The sequence below is a fragment of the Neomonachus schauinslandi genome, chromosome 5 (genome assembly GCF_002201575.2).
Source record: "Neomonachus schauinslandi chromosome 5, ASM220157v2, whole genome shotgun sequence".
Taxonomy (NCBI): Eukaryota; Metazoa; Chordata; class Mammalia; order Carnivora; family Phocidae; genus Neomonachus; species Neomonachus schauinslandi.
Genome location: NC_058407.1, coordinates 10,640,754 through 10,661,436, shown reverse-complemented (window position 1 = coordinate 10,661,436; position 20,683 = coordinate 10,640,754). Strand labels below are relative to the sequence as shown.

The 20,683-nt window shown below is 48.4% G+C and overlaps 2 protein-coding genes across 4 annotated transcripts in view; one reads left to right on the top strand and one right to left on the bottom strand.

The window, feature by feature from the left end:
• Positions 1-460: 460 nt before the first annotated feature.
• ANKRD54 (ankyrin repeat domain 54) lies at positions 461-11,144 on the bottom strand. 2 transcript variants are annotated; one of them, XM_021687657.1, is made up of 8 exons: positions 10,705-11,144; positions 9,183-9,230; positions 5,268-5,366; positions 2,984-3,055; positions 2,433-2,480; positions 2,233-2,357; positions 1,949-2,056; positions 461-1,563 (listed from the first exon to the last, which is right to left on the bottom strand). In XM_021687657.1, exons 1-8 carry the CDS (start codon positions 11,027-11,029, stop codon positions 1,489-1,491), a joined length of 900 nt encoding a protein of 299 aa, XP_021543332.1. In that variant the 5' UTR covers positions 11,030-11,144; the 3' UTR covers positions 461-1,488. The 2 variants fall into 2 exon arrangements, with proteins under 2 accessions (XP_021543332.1, XP_044771740.1); XM_044915805.1 differs by having other exon boundaries at positions 5,268-5,361; positions 10,705-10,792.
• An 8,792-nt stretch (positions 11,145-19,936) lies between these two features.
• The window catches only part of EIF3L (eukaryotic translation initiation factor 3 subunit L), a 26,513-nt gene continuing 25,766 nt past the window's right edge, over positions 19,937-20,683 (top strand). The window contains exons 1-2 of one of the 2 annotated variants that reach the window (XM_021687410.1): positions 19,937-20,026; positions 20,564-20,612. In XM_021687410.1, the coding sequence (XP_021543085.1) occupies positions 19,949-20,026; positions 20,564-20,612 (127 nt within the window). In that variant the 5' untranslated portion in view covers positions 19,937-19,948. The remainder of the gene's footprint in view (positions 20,027-20,563; positions 20,613-20,683) is intronic. The other variant, XM_044915803.1, reaches the window with a different exon arrangement.

Sequence of the window (20,683 nt, the reverse complement as noted above, 5' to 3'; positions counted from 1 at the left end):
CAGCCTGCGCCTCCTGCCCACAGAGGCCCTTTTCTCTTCAGGGTCTGGGGAGCAGCTGGGTGCCATGGGTTCAATTCCTGTGTGATCAGGCTGGGCTTTGGGGGACAAGCTCCCCTCTGAAAAGTAGTCGGGATTCCAGTGTGCTCAGAGGGCAAGTGGTGCAGGGCCAGGGTGGACTGGACAGTGACCTGGGGAGTCTGTCTTTACTCTGTAGTCAGAGCCACGCAAAGGGCCCGGCCAGGGGGGTGCTCTGCCCTCCGCTCCCGTCCTGTGGCAACCCCCTGCCCGGACCCCTGCGTGTCCACTGCCCACAACAAGGGGCGTCTGCTCCTGCGGGGGCCAGAGTGGGGTACCTCCTCTATAGTGAGTTCCGTGCCTCCACGAGTAGGTTCATTTCCCGTCACTGCTGCAACCAATGTCCACAGACTCAGTGGCTTCAAACAACACATATTTATTCTCTTACAGTTTTGGCGGTCAGAATTCTGAGATCAGTCTCACTGGGCTAAAGTCAAAGTATCAGCAGGGCTGGTTCCCTCAGGAAGCTCTGCAGGGAGCATCCATTTCCTTGCCTGTTCTAGCTTCTGTGGGTGCCTGCATTCCTCAGCTCTGACCCCCTCCGGCTGTATCTCCTACTTCCTCTCTGACTTCCTGCTTTCCTCCCATAAGGATCCCTGTGATTACATGAAGCCCACTGGGGTAAGCCGGAAGAGTCTCCTGGTCCAAAAATCATTAATGTAATTACATCTGCAAAGTCCCTTTTGTCCAATAAAGTAATGTTCACAGGTTCTTCGGATAACAACACAGACATCTCGGGGGGCCACTATTCAGCCTACTACAACTAGGCTGCAGAACGGACCACCTCCGCCCTCCAGGTATTTCAACGACTGGGTGAAAAAGGCTGGGGCTTTTCTGTTTTGGGTTCCGCAGGGTCCTTCCTAACCTTGTATTTCTAAGGTCTAGGCTTCACCGACCCTCCCTTCCAACCAGAGAAACTCACTGTGAGGTCTCCTTGAAAGTCAGGTGCCAAGTCTAAATCTAAGTGCTGGTGAGGGGTGCAGGGCCAGCCAAGAAGCCCCCGAGGGTGCCTGCCTTCAGCCCACACCCTGCTGGCCGCAACAAGCCCCTGGCCAGGAAGGGACACAGAGAAGGGTGTGGGGCCTGCTGAGGGTGCCGGGGAGGCCACGGGACATGTGAGGCCGGCTAGGACAGTGCACGGCGGCCAGAGCTGAGGCGTGGCTGCAGTGCTGTGGGAGCAGAGAAGAAGCTGGGGGCTGTGGTCCTGGCCCACAGAGATGGTACAGGCCGTGGCTGGGAGTGGCTCTGAAGTCGGTGAGAGAGCATCTCTGCCCCATGGCATCTGGGGGCAAGGGCCTCACCAGATAAGTGCAGCTCCAAAGTCCCAGGCACTGGGCTTTTTCTTGGTACCGAGAGAGCGGTGGGGGCAGGGGCGGGGCAGCGGCAGAGCGGGAAGGCAGGCAGCCTCTCTTGCTACCTCTTCTCCATGTTCTGCATCTGCAAGCTGAGGGATGTGAAGCTGGCCAGGAGGTCAGTCACTTCATCCACCTGTGGGACAAAACCAAGACCCTGTCACAGGTGCCACGACAGGCCCAGGTGCCTCGGCCCCCAGATCTCCAACCCAGGGCCACAGACGTGGAGGGTAGGCATGGCCTCTTGTCCCAGGGCACATGATGGCTTCACTGTGGTGACTAGGGAACAGCGGTCCGACCGATAATGCTTGACTCCAGGTGGTCTCAGACTGCCCCAGAGACGAGAGCCACGGGGCATGAGGAGCTTCAAAGGAAGTGGACAGAGTCTTTGAGGTCCACAGTGAGCTGCAACCCCCCAGCCGTGGCCTCTCTCTACGGGAGCGGCTAGCCGTGTCACAGCAGAGAGGGACTGGCCCCAGGCTCCTGCCAGGCGCCGGGCTGGCCCCGCAGCTGCCGCTCACCTGCTCTCTGGTGCTCGTCATCTGGAGGCGGGTGCAGAGGCTGTCCAGCCGTTCCCGCTGCTCGTGCCGCCCCAGGCGCTCCAGGTACTCCCTCAGCATCTGGATGATCTGCAATGAGGGGCGGGGCTGAGCCGCTCGGGTTCCAGCTAGGCGGCCCCCAGAGCGCTGCCGGTGGAGCAGAAGCCAAACGGGGTCGGAGTGAAGCACCCAGGAACCCTCGGGCTGGAGGCAGCGCCCGCCCAGCGCTTGTTTGCTGCTGTTGGCTCAGCACGAGGGGCACTCACCTGCTTCACCTCCAGCCGCACGGCCTCCAGGCACTGGGAGTGGCCTTCCTGCAGGATGTTCAGCTTCGACTTGGCCAGGTGCAGGGGCGTGCGGCCAGCCCGGTCCAGGGCATCCACGCGGGCCCCTGCGGGAGCAGGCCAAGGTAAGCACAGATGGCATGAGGGCAAGGGAGGAGGGCAAAGGGGAAGGGAGCACATACCTCCTCGTAGCAGGGTAGTGATGACAGGGACATGGTTGGTGCAGGCCGCTGAGGAAGAAGAACAGGGACCTGAGAGTCCAGGACACCAGGGCTTGGCCCTGCGTGCCCATCGGAGGGAGCAGGACTGTGACTCCCAAGTGTGTCCTCTCGGGTCACACTTCCAGAGACGGCATCACCAAGGCAGCCATGGGGCGGGTCCAACTCCCTCCCTGTACAGCTAGGGAGACTGAGGCTGGGAGATGGGACCTGCCTCACCGCGAGCCACAGTGTGGGGCAGCCACGGGGCAGCCACAGGACAACCACAGGCTGCAGGCTCACCTTCCCTAGCAGAGCCCTGCTGATAACGCAGCTGTGCCCAGGGAATGGCCCCCTGGTGACCGAAGGGGAAGGCCAGGGGACACAGCCTGGGGGGCCCCCGGGGCCCCCGGGGCTCAGGTTCTCCCCAGATGACAGGAGATCCTGCTGGCAGTTTGCAGGACCCCAGGCTCTCCATCAGAGGAGCCCACCTGTGCTGCAGAGAAGGGTGTGCTGAAGGCTTCTCAGGCACTTACCCAGGTGCAGTGGCGTGTTCCCCAGCCCATCTCGCTGGTTGGGATCAGCCCCATGGTCCAGGAGCAGCTGCACTGGAAACAGGAAAACCCACGAGGAGCTGTTGGAGGACGTCTATGGACTGGACCCTAACCCCCACCCCTAACCTAGCTAAAGAGGCTTCCTCAAAGTGTGGGACACTGAAAGCAACATGGTTCTCTATGTTGTTTTGTTCATTCATTCAGTCGTTCATTTATTCATTCGCTCACTCCTTCACTCACAGAGTTTACGTGCAGGACTCTGAGAGCCAGGGACTGAGGATTCTGGGAGAGCCTTCTGGCCTATGCAGGACTACGAAAGGACTGAGCTTTTAAGCGTTAAAGAAAGTTCTTTCAATAGCAGTGGCTGCTAGTGAAGGTTCTCAAGGACACTTTCTGCTCTTTCCACAGCCAAGTGCCACAGTGGGAATTAGGCCAATAGCTGATGCTGATCATCCCCCTCCCTGAGTCTCTATGCCACCTGTAGGGTGGGCTGTGGTGTCGCCAGGGGACATCAGTTACCCGGATGAACATGCAGGTAGACTAATGCATATGATGTGGCCAGGCTGAGCCGCACGCCATGTACAGAAACAAATGTGAGACGCATCATAGACCTACATGTGAAAGCTCTAGTCCGGCTTGTAGAAGAAAACAAGACTATATCTCCTTGACCTTGGAATAGGCAAAGATTTCTTAAAGAGGTCACAGAAATGTCAACCATAAAAAAGAAAAGATGGATACATTGGATTCATTAAAATTAAGAACTTGGGTTCATCAAGACACCACTCAGAGAACAAGGCAAGATCAGAAAAGTTAAGTCATTTATATTTGATAAATGATTTGAATCCAGAATATATATAAAGAATTTCTACAAATCAATAATTAAAAAAAAAAAAAAACAACAACCAGGCATCTTGTTTTAAAACGTGGACAAAGTTTAAAAAAAATAAAGATAAAATTAAAATAAAACCTGGACAAAAGACTTGAACAGGAACTTCACAAAAGAAGATACAGAAATGGCCAATATGTACAAAAGAGGCTACAAAAATGGCCAATATATATATACTCAACATTCGTGGCCACAAGAGAAACGCAAATTAAACCACAATGAGATGCCACCATGCCAGAATGGCTAAAATTAAAAAGAGACAATACCAGGCACCAGCAAGGCTGGAAGAAAATGTGGAACTCTTACACTGCTGGTGGGAGGGTACACTGGGACAGCCACGAGGGGAAATAGGGTGGAAGTAGAGTACATTTAGCTTTAGTACTAAAGCTAATGTACTCGTTCCCTGGTGAGCCACAACTCCATGCCTGAGACAGTATCTAACACAGTTAAATGCTTATATCCACAAGTCACAGGTACAAGAATGTTGCCAACAGTGTATTCATAAGAGCCCAAACCTGGAAACAATATAAACGTCCATCAACAGTAGAATGGGTGAACTGTGGGACATCACACAATGAAATACCATCCAGCAAGAAGAAAGAAGAAACTCCTGATATAAACACTCAGGGATAAATCTCAGGGATGTAAGTTTGAGTGAAAGAGAATACAAAAGAGTGCATACTCTATGCTTCCATTTATGTGAAATTCAAAACGAGGAAAACTCATCTATGGTAAACAAGGTCTACACAGGGGTAAGGACTGGAAGGGGCATCAGTAGGCTGCTGGGGTGCTGAAACTATTCTTTTTTCTTTCTTTTTTTTTTTAAAGTAGGCCCTATACCCAACATGGGGCTTGAACTCATGACCTTGGGATCAAGAGTCACATGCTCTACTGCCTGAGCCAGCAGGGTGCTCCTGAAAATATTCTTTTTTTTAAAGATTTTATTTATTTATTTGACAGAGAGAGACACAGCGAGAGAGGGAACACAAGCAGGGGGAGGCGGGGAGAGGGAGAAGCAGGCTTCCCTCCGAGCAGGAAGCCCGATGCGGGGCTCGATCCCAGGACCCTGGGACCATGACCTGAGCCGAAGGCAGACGCTTAACGACTGAGCCACCCAGGCGCCCCCTGAAAATATTCTTTATCTTGATCCAGGTGGTGGTAATGCCAGGGCATAAATAGAGAGTTCACTGTTTATAAGTTATACCACATGCGAAAAGGACTCTAAAAAGGGGGAAGGAGGTTTGTCCTGCTGGTGCCTTGGCACTGAGTAAATGTTGCCTGAATGTCTTGAAGGCCTGGCCCCAGCCCTGGCTGTGCAGACGCACATCTTCCCCCAGCACCTCGGCCAGCCCTGTTCCCTCCCTCCTGCCCAGGACTCACCGATCTGGTCGTTGCCATTGCAGGAGGCGAAGTGCAGAGCTGTGCGGCCCTTGTCGTCAGCTGCGCAGGGATCGGCGCCATCTTCCAGAAGCTGCTGCACTGACACCACCAAGACAGAGGGGCGGGGGGACAGAGAGGCAGTGCTAGCTAAGCAGTGGCCCCCAGGGCGTGAAGAGGGATGCTCAGGGGCACTTCCCGGCAAGGCACTGAGAAGGCAGGGGAGAGCTCTTCCCGCCTGGATGCCAAGACAAGGGACTTGTTCTCCTGAGGGCATGACTGAAGACCACAGATTCTGGCTGCTCGAACTCTGAGTCTAGGGACAGAACATCATAGAAGGGTCTTGGCCCTCAGAGTCAGGAGTTCTAGCGTCACAGAAATCCCTAGCACAGACTCTGGCCTCACATCCACTTGGATACACATCCATTCCGGTCGGACACAGCTGCTTGAGCTGTTGGGCGATGCCTCCTTTGCTCCTGGGAGGTGGCCCTCCGGAGAGGCCAGAGTGCAGATGTGGGGCCGCACCGACCAAGTCCCAGGCTCAGCTGAGCAACGAGGACAGGAGTACGTTGCCAACAGCATGGGGCAGTGGAAAGAGCTGGGCTGGGGGTAGGAAGGCCTGAATTTGGGTCCCAATTCACCAGCAAATGGGAATAATCGCCCTGCCCATCTCCAGAGCTGCTATGATGAGAATAATGGATGTGAAATGCCTTCTCTGCAAAACACGGAGCCATTATAAACTGTTAGGCATTACGCGCCACATGCGTATGTCCAACTGAAATGTAGAAATTGCTGCCAGACATCATTTTAGAGCCACCAACAGTTTAGTCTCCGCCAGCAAATCTCTCAAGGACTCCAGACAAAGCCCAGAATCCCCTCCTCCTTTTTCTCCTCAGGCTCAGGTGGCCGCTCCAGCTCCCGCGTCTCCTCAGGGCCCTGTTCACCCTGCTACTCTAACGTGAACAGGCTGTGCCATTTTAGGGCGTTGGAGCGTACGTCAAGCACCAGCCTGGCACCAGGCACCTGTCTGCTAAGCCCCCTGCCCACCCAGCCAAGCATCGTGTCCATTTCACAAACCAGGAGAAGTGTCCCATTCTGTGAAGGGCCCCAGGTACACTCACCCAGCTACCAGGAGGCAAAGCGGGAATAGAAACCCAGGCTTCTCTAGCTCCAGAACTTCTGCCTCTCCAACTAAATACATAACTTCAGTTTTTCTGGGGGTTTTGTTTTAGAAAAATGGTATCACTTTATATTGTCTCCAATTATATCGTTTTATCTTAATACCTAGGATCAAGATCGGACTTGTTCAGCTCCACGAACGCTGTTGACTGATTGAAGAAATGAATAAAGGTGGCAGGAAAAGGTTTATGAGAGTGGAAGAGAAAGAAGAGCTTCCAGTCAGTTCAGTACATTCACCAAAAGCTAGCCAGCCAAAGAGATAAGACAAAGCTAAAAGAGTCCCCTCTCTGTTAGGACTTGCGCAGTTAGTCTTCTTGGAAAGCACTTCGAGAACTCATCAAAATACGCACAACTTTGGACGTGATAACCCCATACCTGGGAAATTATCTTAAAAATGAAAAACTAGGGCTCAGTCGGTTAAGTGTCCGACTCTTGATTTCAGCTCAGGTCATGATCTTAGGGTTGTAAGATCAAGCCCCACGTCAGGCTTCATGCTGAGCATGGAACCTGCTTAAGATTCTCTCTCTTCAAAAAAAAAAAAAAAGATTCTCTCTCCCCCTTTCCCTCTGCCCTCCCCCGCAAAAGAAAAACGATTGTGCAAATATATGACTAACTAAATAACTTTTGCTTTGTTCCTCTGAAGGCATAGTGAGCATCCATTATAAATTGTGGTTATAACTGGAGAATGGAATTATAAGGTAATTCCTGCTTTTCACCTTATAAGCTTAAAAAAAAAAATCATACAGCCATGTATTCATTCTGTCAATAGGGAAAAAAAGCCGTTTCCCTTTTGAAAAAAAATGAATGGTTACAAAAACCATGAAAAGTTACGCAGGATACAAAACTGTGTATCCGGCACAGTTTGCAAGCCCATTTCTCTGCATAGGAAAAAGGACTAGGATAGTCACCAATATATTTTCAGAGATTATTTCCTGTGCTGATTATGGATGTTTTTCTTGCATATTTCCCTCATCTCCCAAACATTTTAAATGTATATTTTTTTCATATATATGAAAATATATTATGATTTAACAGTAGCAGGGCATCAATTTTGTGTCCATTACAACTGCTTAACTACACCAAAAACCCAACAAACATGCAGAGAAGGAAAAGGAAATGCAAACCATAAGAGAAAAGGAACAGAGCCTAACCCCACAGCCAGGGTCACCAGCAGAGTCCTGCAAGAGGCTGGTCAATCTGATAGCCATTTAGCTTTGAACATGGGTGTGTTAGAGACTCTGACTGGAACATTACAGCATTTCTGTCAAAACACTGAAACCACCATGTGAGTACCTGATTCAAGATGAACTAGGCTTTCGGTGGAAGGGAAGTATAATTCAAATATTCTCCAGCCACACACTAGAGATATTCAAAAGAGAACACTTATCATTTTTCCTTGAAAAGCTATCTAGGTTGCTGTTCAAATATTCCAAAATATTAAAGTTCATGGAAAAGAGACCAAAGTGAAGAGAGCTGGGGTAAGGGATCCATTTTAAGGCCCACATTTTAACACCCAGCCCCCTGAGGTAAATGACTTCCTCTCCACGCCGGCTGTAAATGGGCTCTCTGATCCCACGGCTCTCAAGCAACGCTCACGTCTTCTCTGTTGACCGTAGCACACCACCACCACCAAAACAGAATGATGTCCACTTGAGGTAGGTAGGATCACGGCCCCCAAGATGTCCATGTCCTAATCCTCAGAGTTTATTGGACATGTTACCTTAGTCAGCAAAGAAGACTTTGCAGATATGAATAAGGTTAGGGACCTTGAGCTGAAAAGATCATCCTGGATTATTCAGGCCCAAACTAATCACATGAGTCCTTAAAATCAGAGCACCTTTCCCTGCTGTGTGAACCAGAGACACAGCAGTGTGAGGACTCAGTCAACTGCTGCTGAAGATGGAGGGAGAAGACTATGAGCCACGGAGTGTGCGTGGCTCCTAAAAGCTGGAAAAGGCAGGGAAACAGGGTCTCCCCTAGGGCCTCCAGAAAGAAATGCAACCCTGCTGACATCTTGCTTTCAGCGTGGTGAGACCTGTGTTGGATTTTTGACCTCCAGAATTATGTGCTAAGAAATTTGTGTTGTTTTAAACGACTACGTTTGTGGTAATTTGTTGCAGCAGCCCTAGAAAACTCGTATCTCGATAAAATCACAAGTTTTCCCCTAGAACTTGTCCTTGCACCTCTGATGTTGCTACTGTCCTGTCAGCCAAGGAACGCTGGGGAGCAACAACAGAAAACCAGAGTGGCGTCCTGCTGGGAGCCCCTCCCATTCCTGTCCGATGTTCTGTCAACTGAACAAGTTTGAGAACCACTGACCCAACTACCACAAAGCCTCGGGGAGCAGTTGAAGGTGGTGGCTCTGTTCCGACAGTGGCTCTGCTGGCAGCTAAAGCTGACTGTCCATTCCCAGGAACCGGAAGTTCTAAAAAGCTTCTACCCTGCTCCTGGCTGCCAGGGATACAAAAGCAGACATGGTCCCAACATCAAGGAGCCCACAGAGTGATCAACACTATGACATCAGGAAGTTCAGGGTGACAGAAAAGCACGGGAAGAGTAAGCATCTAAGCCAGACTTATCTTTTGCGAGACGATTACAGTTATAGAATATATACAATGAGCCTCGTCCACAGGGTGAGCGGGCATACTGAATTCAAGCACTGTCTTCCCAGGAATGGGTTGCCCAGATTTTGCTTTCCTTAACCATCCCACGGAGTTAGACCTGGCTTTGCACACTCACCTGTTTCCACATCGTTGGCATTGGCCGAGTCCCTCAGCCTCTTCAGAGCTGTAAAGAGAGGAAAAGAGTTCCAGTTAAAAACAAAATAAAACAGTCATGATGAAGCTGAAAGTGGATGGCTGCCTAGTTAATCCACAGTTCACCCACGACAGCATCTAAAGGGAAAGAAAGGTACCAGGATACAAGAGACACTGGGAACAAGGAAAGACCGGAAATGTGGCAGAGCTAGTGAAAAAAGCCACATTCTCTAGCAAATACTTCAAGGCCTTTGGAGCCAGATCTTGGCTCTGCCACTTATAGTAGCTGGGTGACCTTGAGCAAGTGAGTTAACCCTCCTGGGCCTCAGGTTTATCATCTGAAGAAAAAGGAAAAAAAAAAACCAAAAAACTTGAGCCCTGCCCTAAGAGCCCGGAGTTGTAAAAACAAAATGAAATGTTTAGATTGAAGCTCTGTGTGAGTCGGTTACATGGATAATCTTAGATTCTCCAAAAGAGGCCATTCCCAAATAACTTACTTAAATTTGGTAATTCCTAAGCAGAAACGTTTTTCTACTACAATGACACTACCTCTGTATTAGCGGCTAATAGAGAACAATACCTTTGTCATTGGAGAAATGGTCAAAATTGCAACCCAGATACATTTAATGATTCCTTACTTTTGTATAGCACTTTATGGTTTATATAGCACTTTCAAAGTCTCATTTAATTTCTACAGCATCACTAAGATATGGGTGGAATCACAGATAGTCCTAAAGGGGACACTAAAAGGCCCCATTCTTAAATCTTTCAGGGCCTTGATTTCCATGTCATCCACAACATGTGAAAAACAGTACAGTGGACATAAAAGAACAGGAGTCTGAGTCTGGCAGAGGTGGGTTCTGATTCCAGCACAGCCACTTACTAGCTCTGTAACTTGGAGCAAGGCAATCTCTCCGAGCCTCACTTTCCTCTTCCATATAATGGGGACAGTATCTGGATCTCATTGAGTTATTGTGAGGATTAAAAATGATCACATACCACCCAACAGTGTTTGGCACACAACAAAAGCAGAATAATCTCTACGGATTCATCACCTTACTTAACTCTGGCAACACCCCTGTAAAGCAAGTATTGTACTCATGTACAGACGAGAAAACTAAGGCTGAAAGGTTCTAGTTTGCCTGAGGCTTCAGCGAGGTAGAAGAGTCCAATCCCGGTCTGTGCATTTAAACAAGTTGGTAGAACTTGGCTACAGGCTCTGGCCTCCCTTCTCTGATAATAAAAGCATTCGCCAGTACCCCAACCTTTTTTTTTTTTTTTTTAATCTAATAAACACCTGGAGTCACGAAAAGTTTCTATTCAGGAATTACCAAGTGCTTCAAGACCGTCTCTTTCACATTCACGGTCCTTAGCCGCTCTACATCCTGATTACTACTGGAAGGAGACTCAGGGGTCACTGTGGGCCCGGAGCTCAGTCGTGCGAGGACCCCGTCCCGGTCGGGGTCGGGGGAGGTCAGGGCCCCGCCTCCCGCCGCGCTCCTCACCGTGCACCTCCTTGCCCGTGGGCCCGAGCCGCCGGTGGGGCCTGGCGGCGCGCCTCAGCCGGCCGGCGGGAATCTTACAGCGCAGCTCATCGCGGGGCTCCGCGTCCTGCTGCCACAGGACATGGAGGTAGCGCAGCGGGGACTGGGCCCCGCCGGACGCCCGGCCCGGGAGGCCCGCGCCGCCGCCCAGCGCGGATCCGAAGTCCGCGAAGGAGAAGAGGCCCTCGGCGCCCGTCAGCGGCTCCGGCGCCACGGCGCACTCGCCCTCCGAGCTTGAGTGGCCCGAGCGCGGCTCGTCGTCCGCGCCCCCGGCGGCGGCTGCCATGGCAACGGCTCTGCGCGGGCCTGGCCGCGGGAGCCTCGTTCCCGACCGACCAACCGACCCGCTTCCTCCGCCCAAAGCCTCGCTGTCAGCGGGCGAGCGGGCGGGTCCGGCCTGCAACCACGGCAACCGAGCGAGGGGCGAGCTCCCGTCTCCAACAGCCAACCGGGCGTAGTACGGGCGAGAGACTTGAGTTCCGGCAGCATGATTGACGGACATAAGAACCAATCACAAATTTGAACCGCCCACGCCCTCGCCGTACGTCCCCACCGGAGCCAATAAAACAGCTAAGTTTATGACATTCTCTTTCTCTTCCCCCCACCCATTTCCCCCACCGGGTCCTGGGAAAGATAACGGGCAGATACTTTAACCAATACCGTTAAGATGATCTGCAGCCAATCACTAAGGAAAACGAAGAAGCCGCACTATAGGGGTAAATACAGATGCATTTTAAAGCAATGAACGTAAAAAAAGGACTTCCTGGTGGGAAGTGCATAGTGTGACCAGGAAAGTGAGGGTCAGACTCGACGCTCGCTGAGGTGCTCACAGCCCTATGGGAGAGGACGGAGCCGCAAACACTGAAGGGTTCCGTGCGCGGTGGATGAGCTTCGCAACCCCTCTGACAGCCAGTACCCCATAAACACTTCTCTAAGGTGGACAAGGAGGACCATCCCTATTCTACAGATAAGGAGTTGAAGCAAGAGAGACAAGGGACTTGTTATGGATGCCCAGCTCTCTTTGGACCAGGGCTTTTGTCCAGGAGAAGTTGAAGTTCTTCCTTCTCATTCAACCCAGTAAAAATATAATCTTTCTCTGACTGTTGAAAACCGCTTTCAAAATTTGTAGTGCTCTCAGAACACCACTGTGAGGTTTCTCATGGTGCTGTATGGAGACAAACGCTGTTTATTTGATCTCCTCTGCTCCGTAACAGGTAAGTACATATATGCCAACTCCACTTGTAACTACAAGGAAACCGAGGAAAGAAATGAACACTGAATATGTGTCATATTCCATATACCAAGTGCTTGATATATATTACACCATTTATTTCTCCCTTACAAGAACCTTAGCAGGTATACCCACTTTGCCAATCAGGAAATTGAGGTTCTGAGATGTTATATGTACCCTTGCACGGGGTTAGAAAGTTGAAGAACTAGGATTTGAGCCCCCAAAAGTCCTCTCTTTCCATCACACTGTTTTCTTTAATGAAGAGCCTGCTGGAACCCTGGTTCCAGAGAGTTTAAGTGACAATCTGGGTATTTATACTTTACTCCTGCTGAATGTACCTGGAAATAATTTCATTACTCATTCCTCCTCTTTTTCCACGTAATAACCTCCCAAGTAGCCTTCATCCCTCCAGTCTCTCTTTGTAGGATTCAAGGTGCTCCTGCTGGCTAAGGCACAATTCTCTTTGTGTCTGTAGGATTTGTCTACCCATTGAGTTCAGGTTTAAAGTGCAAACCCTTTATCCTAGCAGTCAGCCATTATATTCCTCCTACTAGTGGGGCTGGTCCTCAGTCAATCTAGTCTACTAAATATGTGTACGTTGGTACAGTCTTTTCATTTGAACAGGATCTCTAAACATTTAGAGGTGATTGTTACTTCTCATTTTTAAATCAACTTTGTTGGGGCGCCTGGGTGGCTCAGTCGACTGTTAAGCGTCTGCCTTCAGCTCAGGTCATGATCCCAGGGTCCTGGGATCGAGCCCCACATTGGGCTCCCTGCTCTGCGGGAAGCCTGTTTCTCTCTCTCCCACTCCCCCTGCTTGGGTTCCTGCTTTCGCTATCTCTCTCTCTCTGTCAAATGAATAAATAAAATCTTTAAAAATAAATAAATAAATGAACTTTGTTGAAGTATAAATTACATATACCAACCTTCTGTGTGTTTCAAGAACCACTTGTTATTTGGATTTGAAGAATAGGATGTGCGTTGAATATGAATCCAGTTAGCCTCAGCCTCCGGGCTTTAGACTGGAACTTGAGCCCTATTCCCCCATAATGCCTGGCTTAGCATCTGGCACCACCACATTGTAACTATTTGACTGACTGAGTGACTGACCTATTCATTGAATGAATGAATGAATGAATGAGTTAACGATAGTATAGCCCAGTGGTTAAAACCATCAACTTTGGAGCCATAAATATGGGGGGCTATGGCTTTGAGCAAGTGACTTTACTTTTCTGAGCCTCAATGGAGGTAATAGCAGTACCTATGTCATATGCTTATCACAAGACTAAATGATATGATGTGAGTAAAACACAGAGCTTGGCACAGAACTAGTGCTCAAAAAATGGTATCTAGTGCTATTATTATAATAAATAAGGGTAGAATGCAGGCTAGGGCCCATGCAAATCCTATGCAACAGTGGGCCCATCACACTGGCTTGAACTTTTACCTAAGGGTACTGCAAGCATTCATACTAGTCATTTTTATTTGGTTCGTCAGCAAATAAAACATGAAGCACTTGGTGGGAGACAAAGGAAATACAATGTTTGCCTTTCGGAAAAACCTTCTACCTGGGAATCCAGGGACTTGGGCTCAAAGTCCCATCTGGCCCAAACTCACCTCATGGTGTGAGGTTAAGTGTTTCCTTTCTTTAGGCCTCAGTCTTCCTGTAAGAGGTATTGTTCTAGGTCAGAAAGTGACACTGGCTCAGGCTAGATTCAGTAGGACTTTCCTTTCATTCTTTCCCTCATTCTGTTGGCCTTCACAGTATTTTAGAGCAATTTGAACTGATTGCCAACATTTAAAAATTGAGAGCTTTCACAGACATTTTTTAGATGTCCAGATTCTTTTTTTTTTTTTTTTTTAAGATTTTATTTATTTATTTGACAGAGAGAGACACAGCGAGAGAGGGAACACAAGCAGGGGGAACAGGAGAGGGAGAAGCAGGCTTCCCGCCGAGCAGGGAGCCCGATGCGGGGCTCGATCCCAGGACCCCGGGACCACGACCCGAGCCGAAGGCAGACGCCCAACGACTGAGCCACCCAGGCGCCCCTAAATGTCCAGATTCTTTTAAAAATGGGGAGATATGGCAATACAGGACCAGCCCTCCCACATGGCAACAGATGGCTGGAGCTGCACAGCAACTTTCCCCTTTAGATGGGACATGGTGTTGTGGCTTGCCACAGTCCCCACCACTCCCTGTTGGGGCTTAAAGGCAGTTGGCATTTATTGCCATATTGTGCTGTTGTTTTTCTTAGGCAGAGTTAACAGGAAATGAATATATGTCTTGTCTTCATTAAACATGGAATATGAAAACTAGTGTGGAGGGAAATGATCTAGTATCTGAAAATATGTCATATGGTGATTGCGTGGCTTTTTAATATCATCCTAGAGAATTGCTCATAAACCCACATAAGAGCCATCTGACTCTGGGGAAATTTAACTTTGACTAACAGTTGATTAGCATCCGGTGATGTTTTCTAACTCTGTAAAGTTAGAAGTTAGCTTGTAGGAAACTAATATGATGCAATAATTTTTGCGTGTCTGATGAAGGAAATAATCCCAAAGATTACAGTTGTATTATCCTATAGGGCATGAAGTATGATCAGCAATCATAACTCAGTATTCTTTACTCTTCCCAAATTCTTTCCAAACCAGCTCTGTCAGGCTGTTGGTTCCTTCATTAACAATTAAATAAGCTCGCTCTTTATTGGTATGAGAATTATTTCTTTAATTTCTTAAAGGTATTAATCTTTTTTTTTTTTAAAGATTTTATTTATTTATTCATGACAGACAGAGAGAGAGAGAGAGGCAGAGGGAGAAGCAGGTTCCCAAGGAGCAGGGAGCCCGATGTGGGACTCGATCCCAGGACCCTGGGATCATGACCTGAGCCGAAGGCAGACGCTTAACCATCTGAGCCACCCAGGCGCCCAGAGGTATTAATCTTTTGACAATGACATTTTTAACAATGTGAGAATTGTTCTTTTAGGCTAGAGACAGCCCTGTGTTTTCAGAAATGTAAGTGATTATTGGGGCGCCTGGGTGGCTCATTCAGTTAAGGGTCTGACTCTTTTTTTTTTTTAAAGATTTTATTTATTTATTTGACAGAGAGACACAGCGAGAGAGGGAACACAAGCAGGGGGAGTGGGAGAGGGAGAAGCAGGCTTCCCGCTGAGCAGGGAGCCTAATTCGGGGCTTGATCCCAGGACCCTGGGATCAAGTCCCACATTGGGCTCTCTGCTCACTGGGGAGCCTGCATCTCCCTCTCTCTCTGCCTGCCACTCTGCCTACTTGTGCTCTCTCTAATAAATAAATAAAATCTTTAAAAAAGAGAGAGACAACAGGTTCCAAAGGGAGTCACTTGTGCTAAGTCCTACATCAGCAAACCAAAACTTAATACCTAACCTAATTGCAGCTTCAAACCCGCCCCCCACCCCCCAGAATGTAGCCTTTAACCAGTCACCATAGGGTTACCTGGTCAGCACTAGTGAAATAATCTGCCGGAGAGAGCCCTTCTGTTCTCCTTAGGAAGGAGACCTTGCCTGCAAGTATACATTCTTTGCAAATAATTTCTTTTTACTGTCCCCTTTCTGCTTTTTAAAAAAAAATTTTTTTTTAATTCACATTATTTCTCTTGAAGTTGTAAATCTTACTTTTTTATTTTTTTTTATTTTTTATTTTTTTATTTTTTTTTTTTAAATTTTTTATTTTTTTTATTTTTTTATTTTTTTTATTTTTAAAGATTTTATTTATTTATTTGAGAGAGAGAGAATGAGAGAGAGAAAGCACATGAGAGGGGGGAGGGTCAGAGGGAGAAGCAGACTCCCCGCCGAGCAGAGAGCCCGACGCGGGACTCGATCCCGGGACTCCAGGATCATGACCTGGGCCGAAGGCAGTGGCTTAACCAACTGAGCCACCCAGGCGCCCGTAAATCTTACTTTTTTAAAAAAGATTTTATTTATTTGAGAGAGGAGAGAGAACACAAGTGGGGGGAGGGCCAGAGGAGTGGAGCTGACACAGGGCCCAATCCCAGGACCCCGAGATAATGATCTGAACAGAAATCCAGAGTCAGACAGTTAACCGAGCCACCCAGGCAACCCCCACCTTCTGCCTTTTAAAACTTTTCCTTTTCTTTTTTTTTTTTTTTTTTTTTAAGATTTTATTTATTTATTTGACAGAGAGAGAGACACACAGCCAGAGAGGGAACACAAGCAGCGGGAGTGGGAGAGGGAGAAGCAGGCTTCCTGCCGAGCAGGGAGCCCGACGTGGGGCTCCATCCCAGGATGCTGGGATCATGACCTGAGCCAAGGCAGACACTTAACGACTGAGCCACCCAGGTGCCCCAAAACTTTTCCTTTTCTACAGCTCAGCAGAACTCTTTTCTATTGCTAGATGGGCTACTGCCCCATACATGAGTTGTTGAATAAAGCCAACTTGATCCTTAAATTTACTCAGTTCAATTTGTGTTGTGAACAGTGGACAAGAACAATAGTCTTAATGTCCGCAGTGAAAGAAGGGATACAACTTAGCATGTCAGGAAACAGCCTGCTACTTCACTGTTTCTCTTTTTTGTTTGTTTTTTGTTTTTTTGGTCTAGTGGACTCCTTGTACCAGATGACCCCTAAGGAACCTCTAGTTCTGCCTTGTAGAGACTAGGCTACTGCTCTCCCAGGGCCCACATAATACTGCAGTAAAGGAGGGTGGCAGGAGTTTGTGAGACCATGCTCAAGAGAGCAAAATAAGCAGGACAGTAAGTGAACTATAGACAAATGCAGGTTTCTTGGGAAGAGGAGCTTGAAGTGAACCCTGTTGAAGAGATCAGGCAGACTGTAAAATGTAATGGTTTTTCTGAGTTAGAGAGTTTTGGCCTCAAATCCCAGGCAAAAGAAGATCAAGAGAATCAGGGCAGCTTTTCAGCTGCTGAATCCTCTCAACGACTCCCCCAGGTAAAATTATTCCAGGAGCTTTGGTCTGTCCACAGTTTCTTTGCCTTTGAACTACTGCTTTTCCATTAACAAGGGAGCCTTGCAAAATCAAACACTCTGTGATCAGACCTTTCATAGTCTGTAATGGGATTCTGGCTGCTTTCAGGTCAGGTTGCATTTCTTTCTTCCTTCCTTCCTTCCATTATTTATTTTTTTCAAAGTTGTGTTTCTAAGCAGGCTTAAGGTGCTGCCAAGCAATGGCCTAAGTTTCATTTCAAATGCAGTTCTACAAATATGGATTGAGAATTGCAAGCAGGAAGTGTGAAGTAGTATTACAATACTAATGAGATGATAGTGGTTTGGACAAGAATGATGGAAACAAGGTGGTAAGAATTGAGAGGGAATATTTTGAAGGTAGAGCCAGCAAAATGCAGATGCACTGAAATGTGTGGTATGAGAGTCAAGTCCATGGTGGTTCTGAAGGCTTTGGCCTGAGCAACTGAACGCACTGAAGTTGCCCTTAACTAAGATGGGGAATACTGTGGGAGGAACAGGGTGAGGTAGAAAACCAGAAGCTCCATTGGGACATGTTAAGTTTGAAGTGCCTTAAGACATGCAGGTACTTACATGGGCCATTGAGCCCACTTCTGGGGTGGGATCTGGGATGGAGATATAAATGTGGGGAGTCAACAGCATATGAGTGATATTTAAACCTACTGGACCGGACAACCCACCCAGAGAGTAAAGGGAGATAGAGAAGAGACCAAGCCCAGGGAGAAGAAGCAGTCCACTAGTTAGTGATTGGAGAGATGAGGAGAAATCAACAAAAGAAAGTAAGAGGGCGCCTGAGTGGCTCAGTTGGTTAAGCGACTGCTTTCGGCTCAGGTCATGATCCTGGAGTCCCTGGATCGCGTCCCGCATCGGGCTCCCTGCTCAGCAGGGAGCCTGCTTCTCCCTCTGACCCTCTCCCCTCTCATGTGCTCTCTCTCTCATTCTCTCTGTCTCAAATAAATAAATAAAATCTTAAAAAAAAAAAAAAAGAAAGTAAGAAAGAGGGGCGCCTCGGTGGCTCAGATGGTTGGGGCAGTTGCCTTCGACTCAGGTCATGATCTCTAGGTCCTGGGATCGAGTCCTACGTCTGGTTCCTGGCTTGGCGGGGAGTCTGCTTCTCCCTCTCCCTCTGCCTCTCCCTCTGCTCATGCTCTCTCTCTGTATCTCAATGAATCTCTGTCTCAAATGAATAACTAAAATCTTAAAAAAAAAAAAAAGTGAGAAAGAGTAGCCAGTGAGGAAGGTCCTCTCAGAGCCTTACTATTCTTTAAGTTAGAGTGTACATCCTGGAAGAGGTAGAAAGTAACAAATACATACATGTACATGAATATACACACACACATACACATAATTAGATGGTTATAAACAAGAGATCCAAGTTTCTGGTGACTGAAGCTTACCCGAGGAATAATAAAGAATAAGAAATTACAGGTGCCTGTGTGGCTCAGTTGTTAAGCGCCTGCCTTTGGCTCGGGTCATGATCCCAGGGTCCTGGGATCGAGCCCCGCATCGTGCTCCCCGCTCAGTGGGAAGCCTGCTTCTCCTTCTCCCGCTCCTCCTGCTTGTGTTCCCTTTCATGCTGTGTCTCTCTCTGTCAAATAAGTAAATAAAATCTTTTTTAAAAAAGAATAAGAAATTACAAAAACCAAACTAGGTAAGAAAGAGAATGTTTATTTAGTACAAGAAATCACAACACAAATTGTGGGAGAAATCAGCCCATTACAAATTGCAATTTGTAACTTCACCCAAAAAGCTGACAAATAACACAAACATCACAAAGTCCAGAAAAGAAACATGTTTGTTAGTTTTTTTTTTTCTTTTTCAGGCTGAATATGCTTTGATCACCTCTTTATATGACAACACTTTTGATCATTTTCCATAATGACAATGGAAAAATAATTTCCTCTAGCATGTTAGATCAACATTTTTTATTTTTATTTTAAATTCCAGTATAGTTAACATACAATGTTAGATTAGGTTCAGGTGTAAAAAGCAAAGCAAAAAAGCGACTCAAGGGGCGGGGCAGGGCATCGCAATTCTAAACAGGATGCTCAGAGAACTGAAGGTGACAGAGCCAGCCTTGCAGATATCTGGGAGGAATGCATTCTATAATCTACACCAGTAAATGTGAATGCGAAAGACCACAGGCAGACTGTGCCTCACAGGGAAAAGAAGGAAGAACTGTTTGGACAAGAAGCAGCGGAGGCTGGGTCCTAAGATGGGTTATACAAATTCCTGGTCACACAGCAAATCAGTAGCAGAGCAGGGACTGGAATCCAGATTTCTATCAGGTGTTGTGGATGGGCAGACGACCGTACGAACGTCCTTGATCCACATGCTGGTTTCTGCTGGTTTTAAAACCCCATCCCTAACTCGAGGGTTCTCTGGGAGGCGAACCTACCCTACCTCCCGATGGGAAAATGACCTCAGCCTAAGCGTGGATGCTGCCGGGGTGGGTCCCAGGACTGCCTCCTGGGCCCCACACCACAGCTGGCCTCACACTGCCTGCTCCAACCTTATTGTCCAAAGTCGGCAGGCGCCTTTTCTCAATGACCTCTCGCTGCATGGGACCAGTTCTCAACTTTTACACCAGTAAGTTTACCCTTCTGAGGCCGAATATTTCAAGACATGTCTTGCCGCAGGCAAACTTAACTTACACCTAAAACCAACAATAGGCCCCCATACCCGAATTTCCCTTCTCGCGAGAAATCGCCTGAGGAGGCTGTCAGCCATCTTTGGTGTGGCATTGTTTCTGGTGTCTCTTACTTTGCCCATTTGTTATGCCGAAGTAGTTCAACCTTATTTCTGAATTTACGCAAGCGCTAAAGAGTTCCGCTTCTTTGTAGAGCCCCTGTTTGAAGAAAGAAGAAAAATTCAGGGGTTTGTCGTCTTCGTCCTTCTTAATGTGGCGGTCTCATATCGCTAGCTGCTTCCTAAAGACTTCCGGCTTCCCGGCGGGCCCAGGAGGGCTGAACTTCCGGCCTCACGACGCAGGCGCGGGATGCACTTTTCGTTCTTTCCGGCGGTGTTCCTGAGCCCCGCAGCCATGTCTTATCCGGCTGATGATTATGAGTCTGAGGTAAGTGGGCCCTGCGCGTGTACTGGGCTCCGCCATGGAGGCAGGGTTCTCTGAATGCTGGGCCCCGCGGTGAGACGGTGTCCGGGCCTCTCTGCCAGCCTCCACGGGCCGCGACCAGCTGCGGTCTGCCTTGCGGCGTGCGCGGCCCTCACGCTGTTTCCACTGCTTGCGGCTCCTCACCGGCCGGGTCTCTGCCTGCCCACTTCGCAAGTCCGGTCTCCTCGTCCTCTCGTTTTCCGAGATCGGAGACGGAGGCTGGTTATGGGGTTGTTTCTGTAACTTAGCTCTTGTGGGCTTGGCTCACTTTTGTCAGTCCCCGTTGGTTCCCACAGCCTCTTGTGCTTTGCTTTGCTTTGTTGCACGCGTAACGTTGTATTTTCTGCTAATTCTCCTTTCTCTCACGGGCATGTGAGTTTCTCAAAGGTCGGGATTGTGTTTTATCCACTTTTGAATCCTTAGTACTTGGCACATAGGTCCTCGAACGAGCATTTTGGATTCATGAATTGGTGACTGTTCCTATCTCTCTTTCGTTAATAGGCTGCTTATGATCCCTATGCATACCCAGGCGACTATGATATGCACACAGGTGAGACTACGGGCTTGTCTGGCTAGCTGGGTACTTCTAGGGTTTGGCACCTTTTTGAATGTCTCAGAACA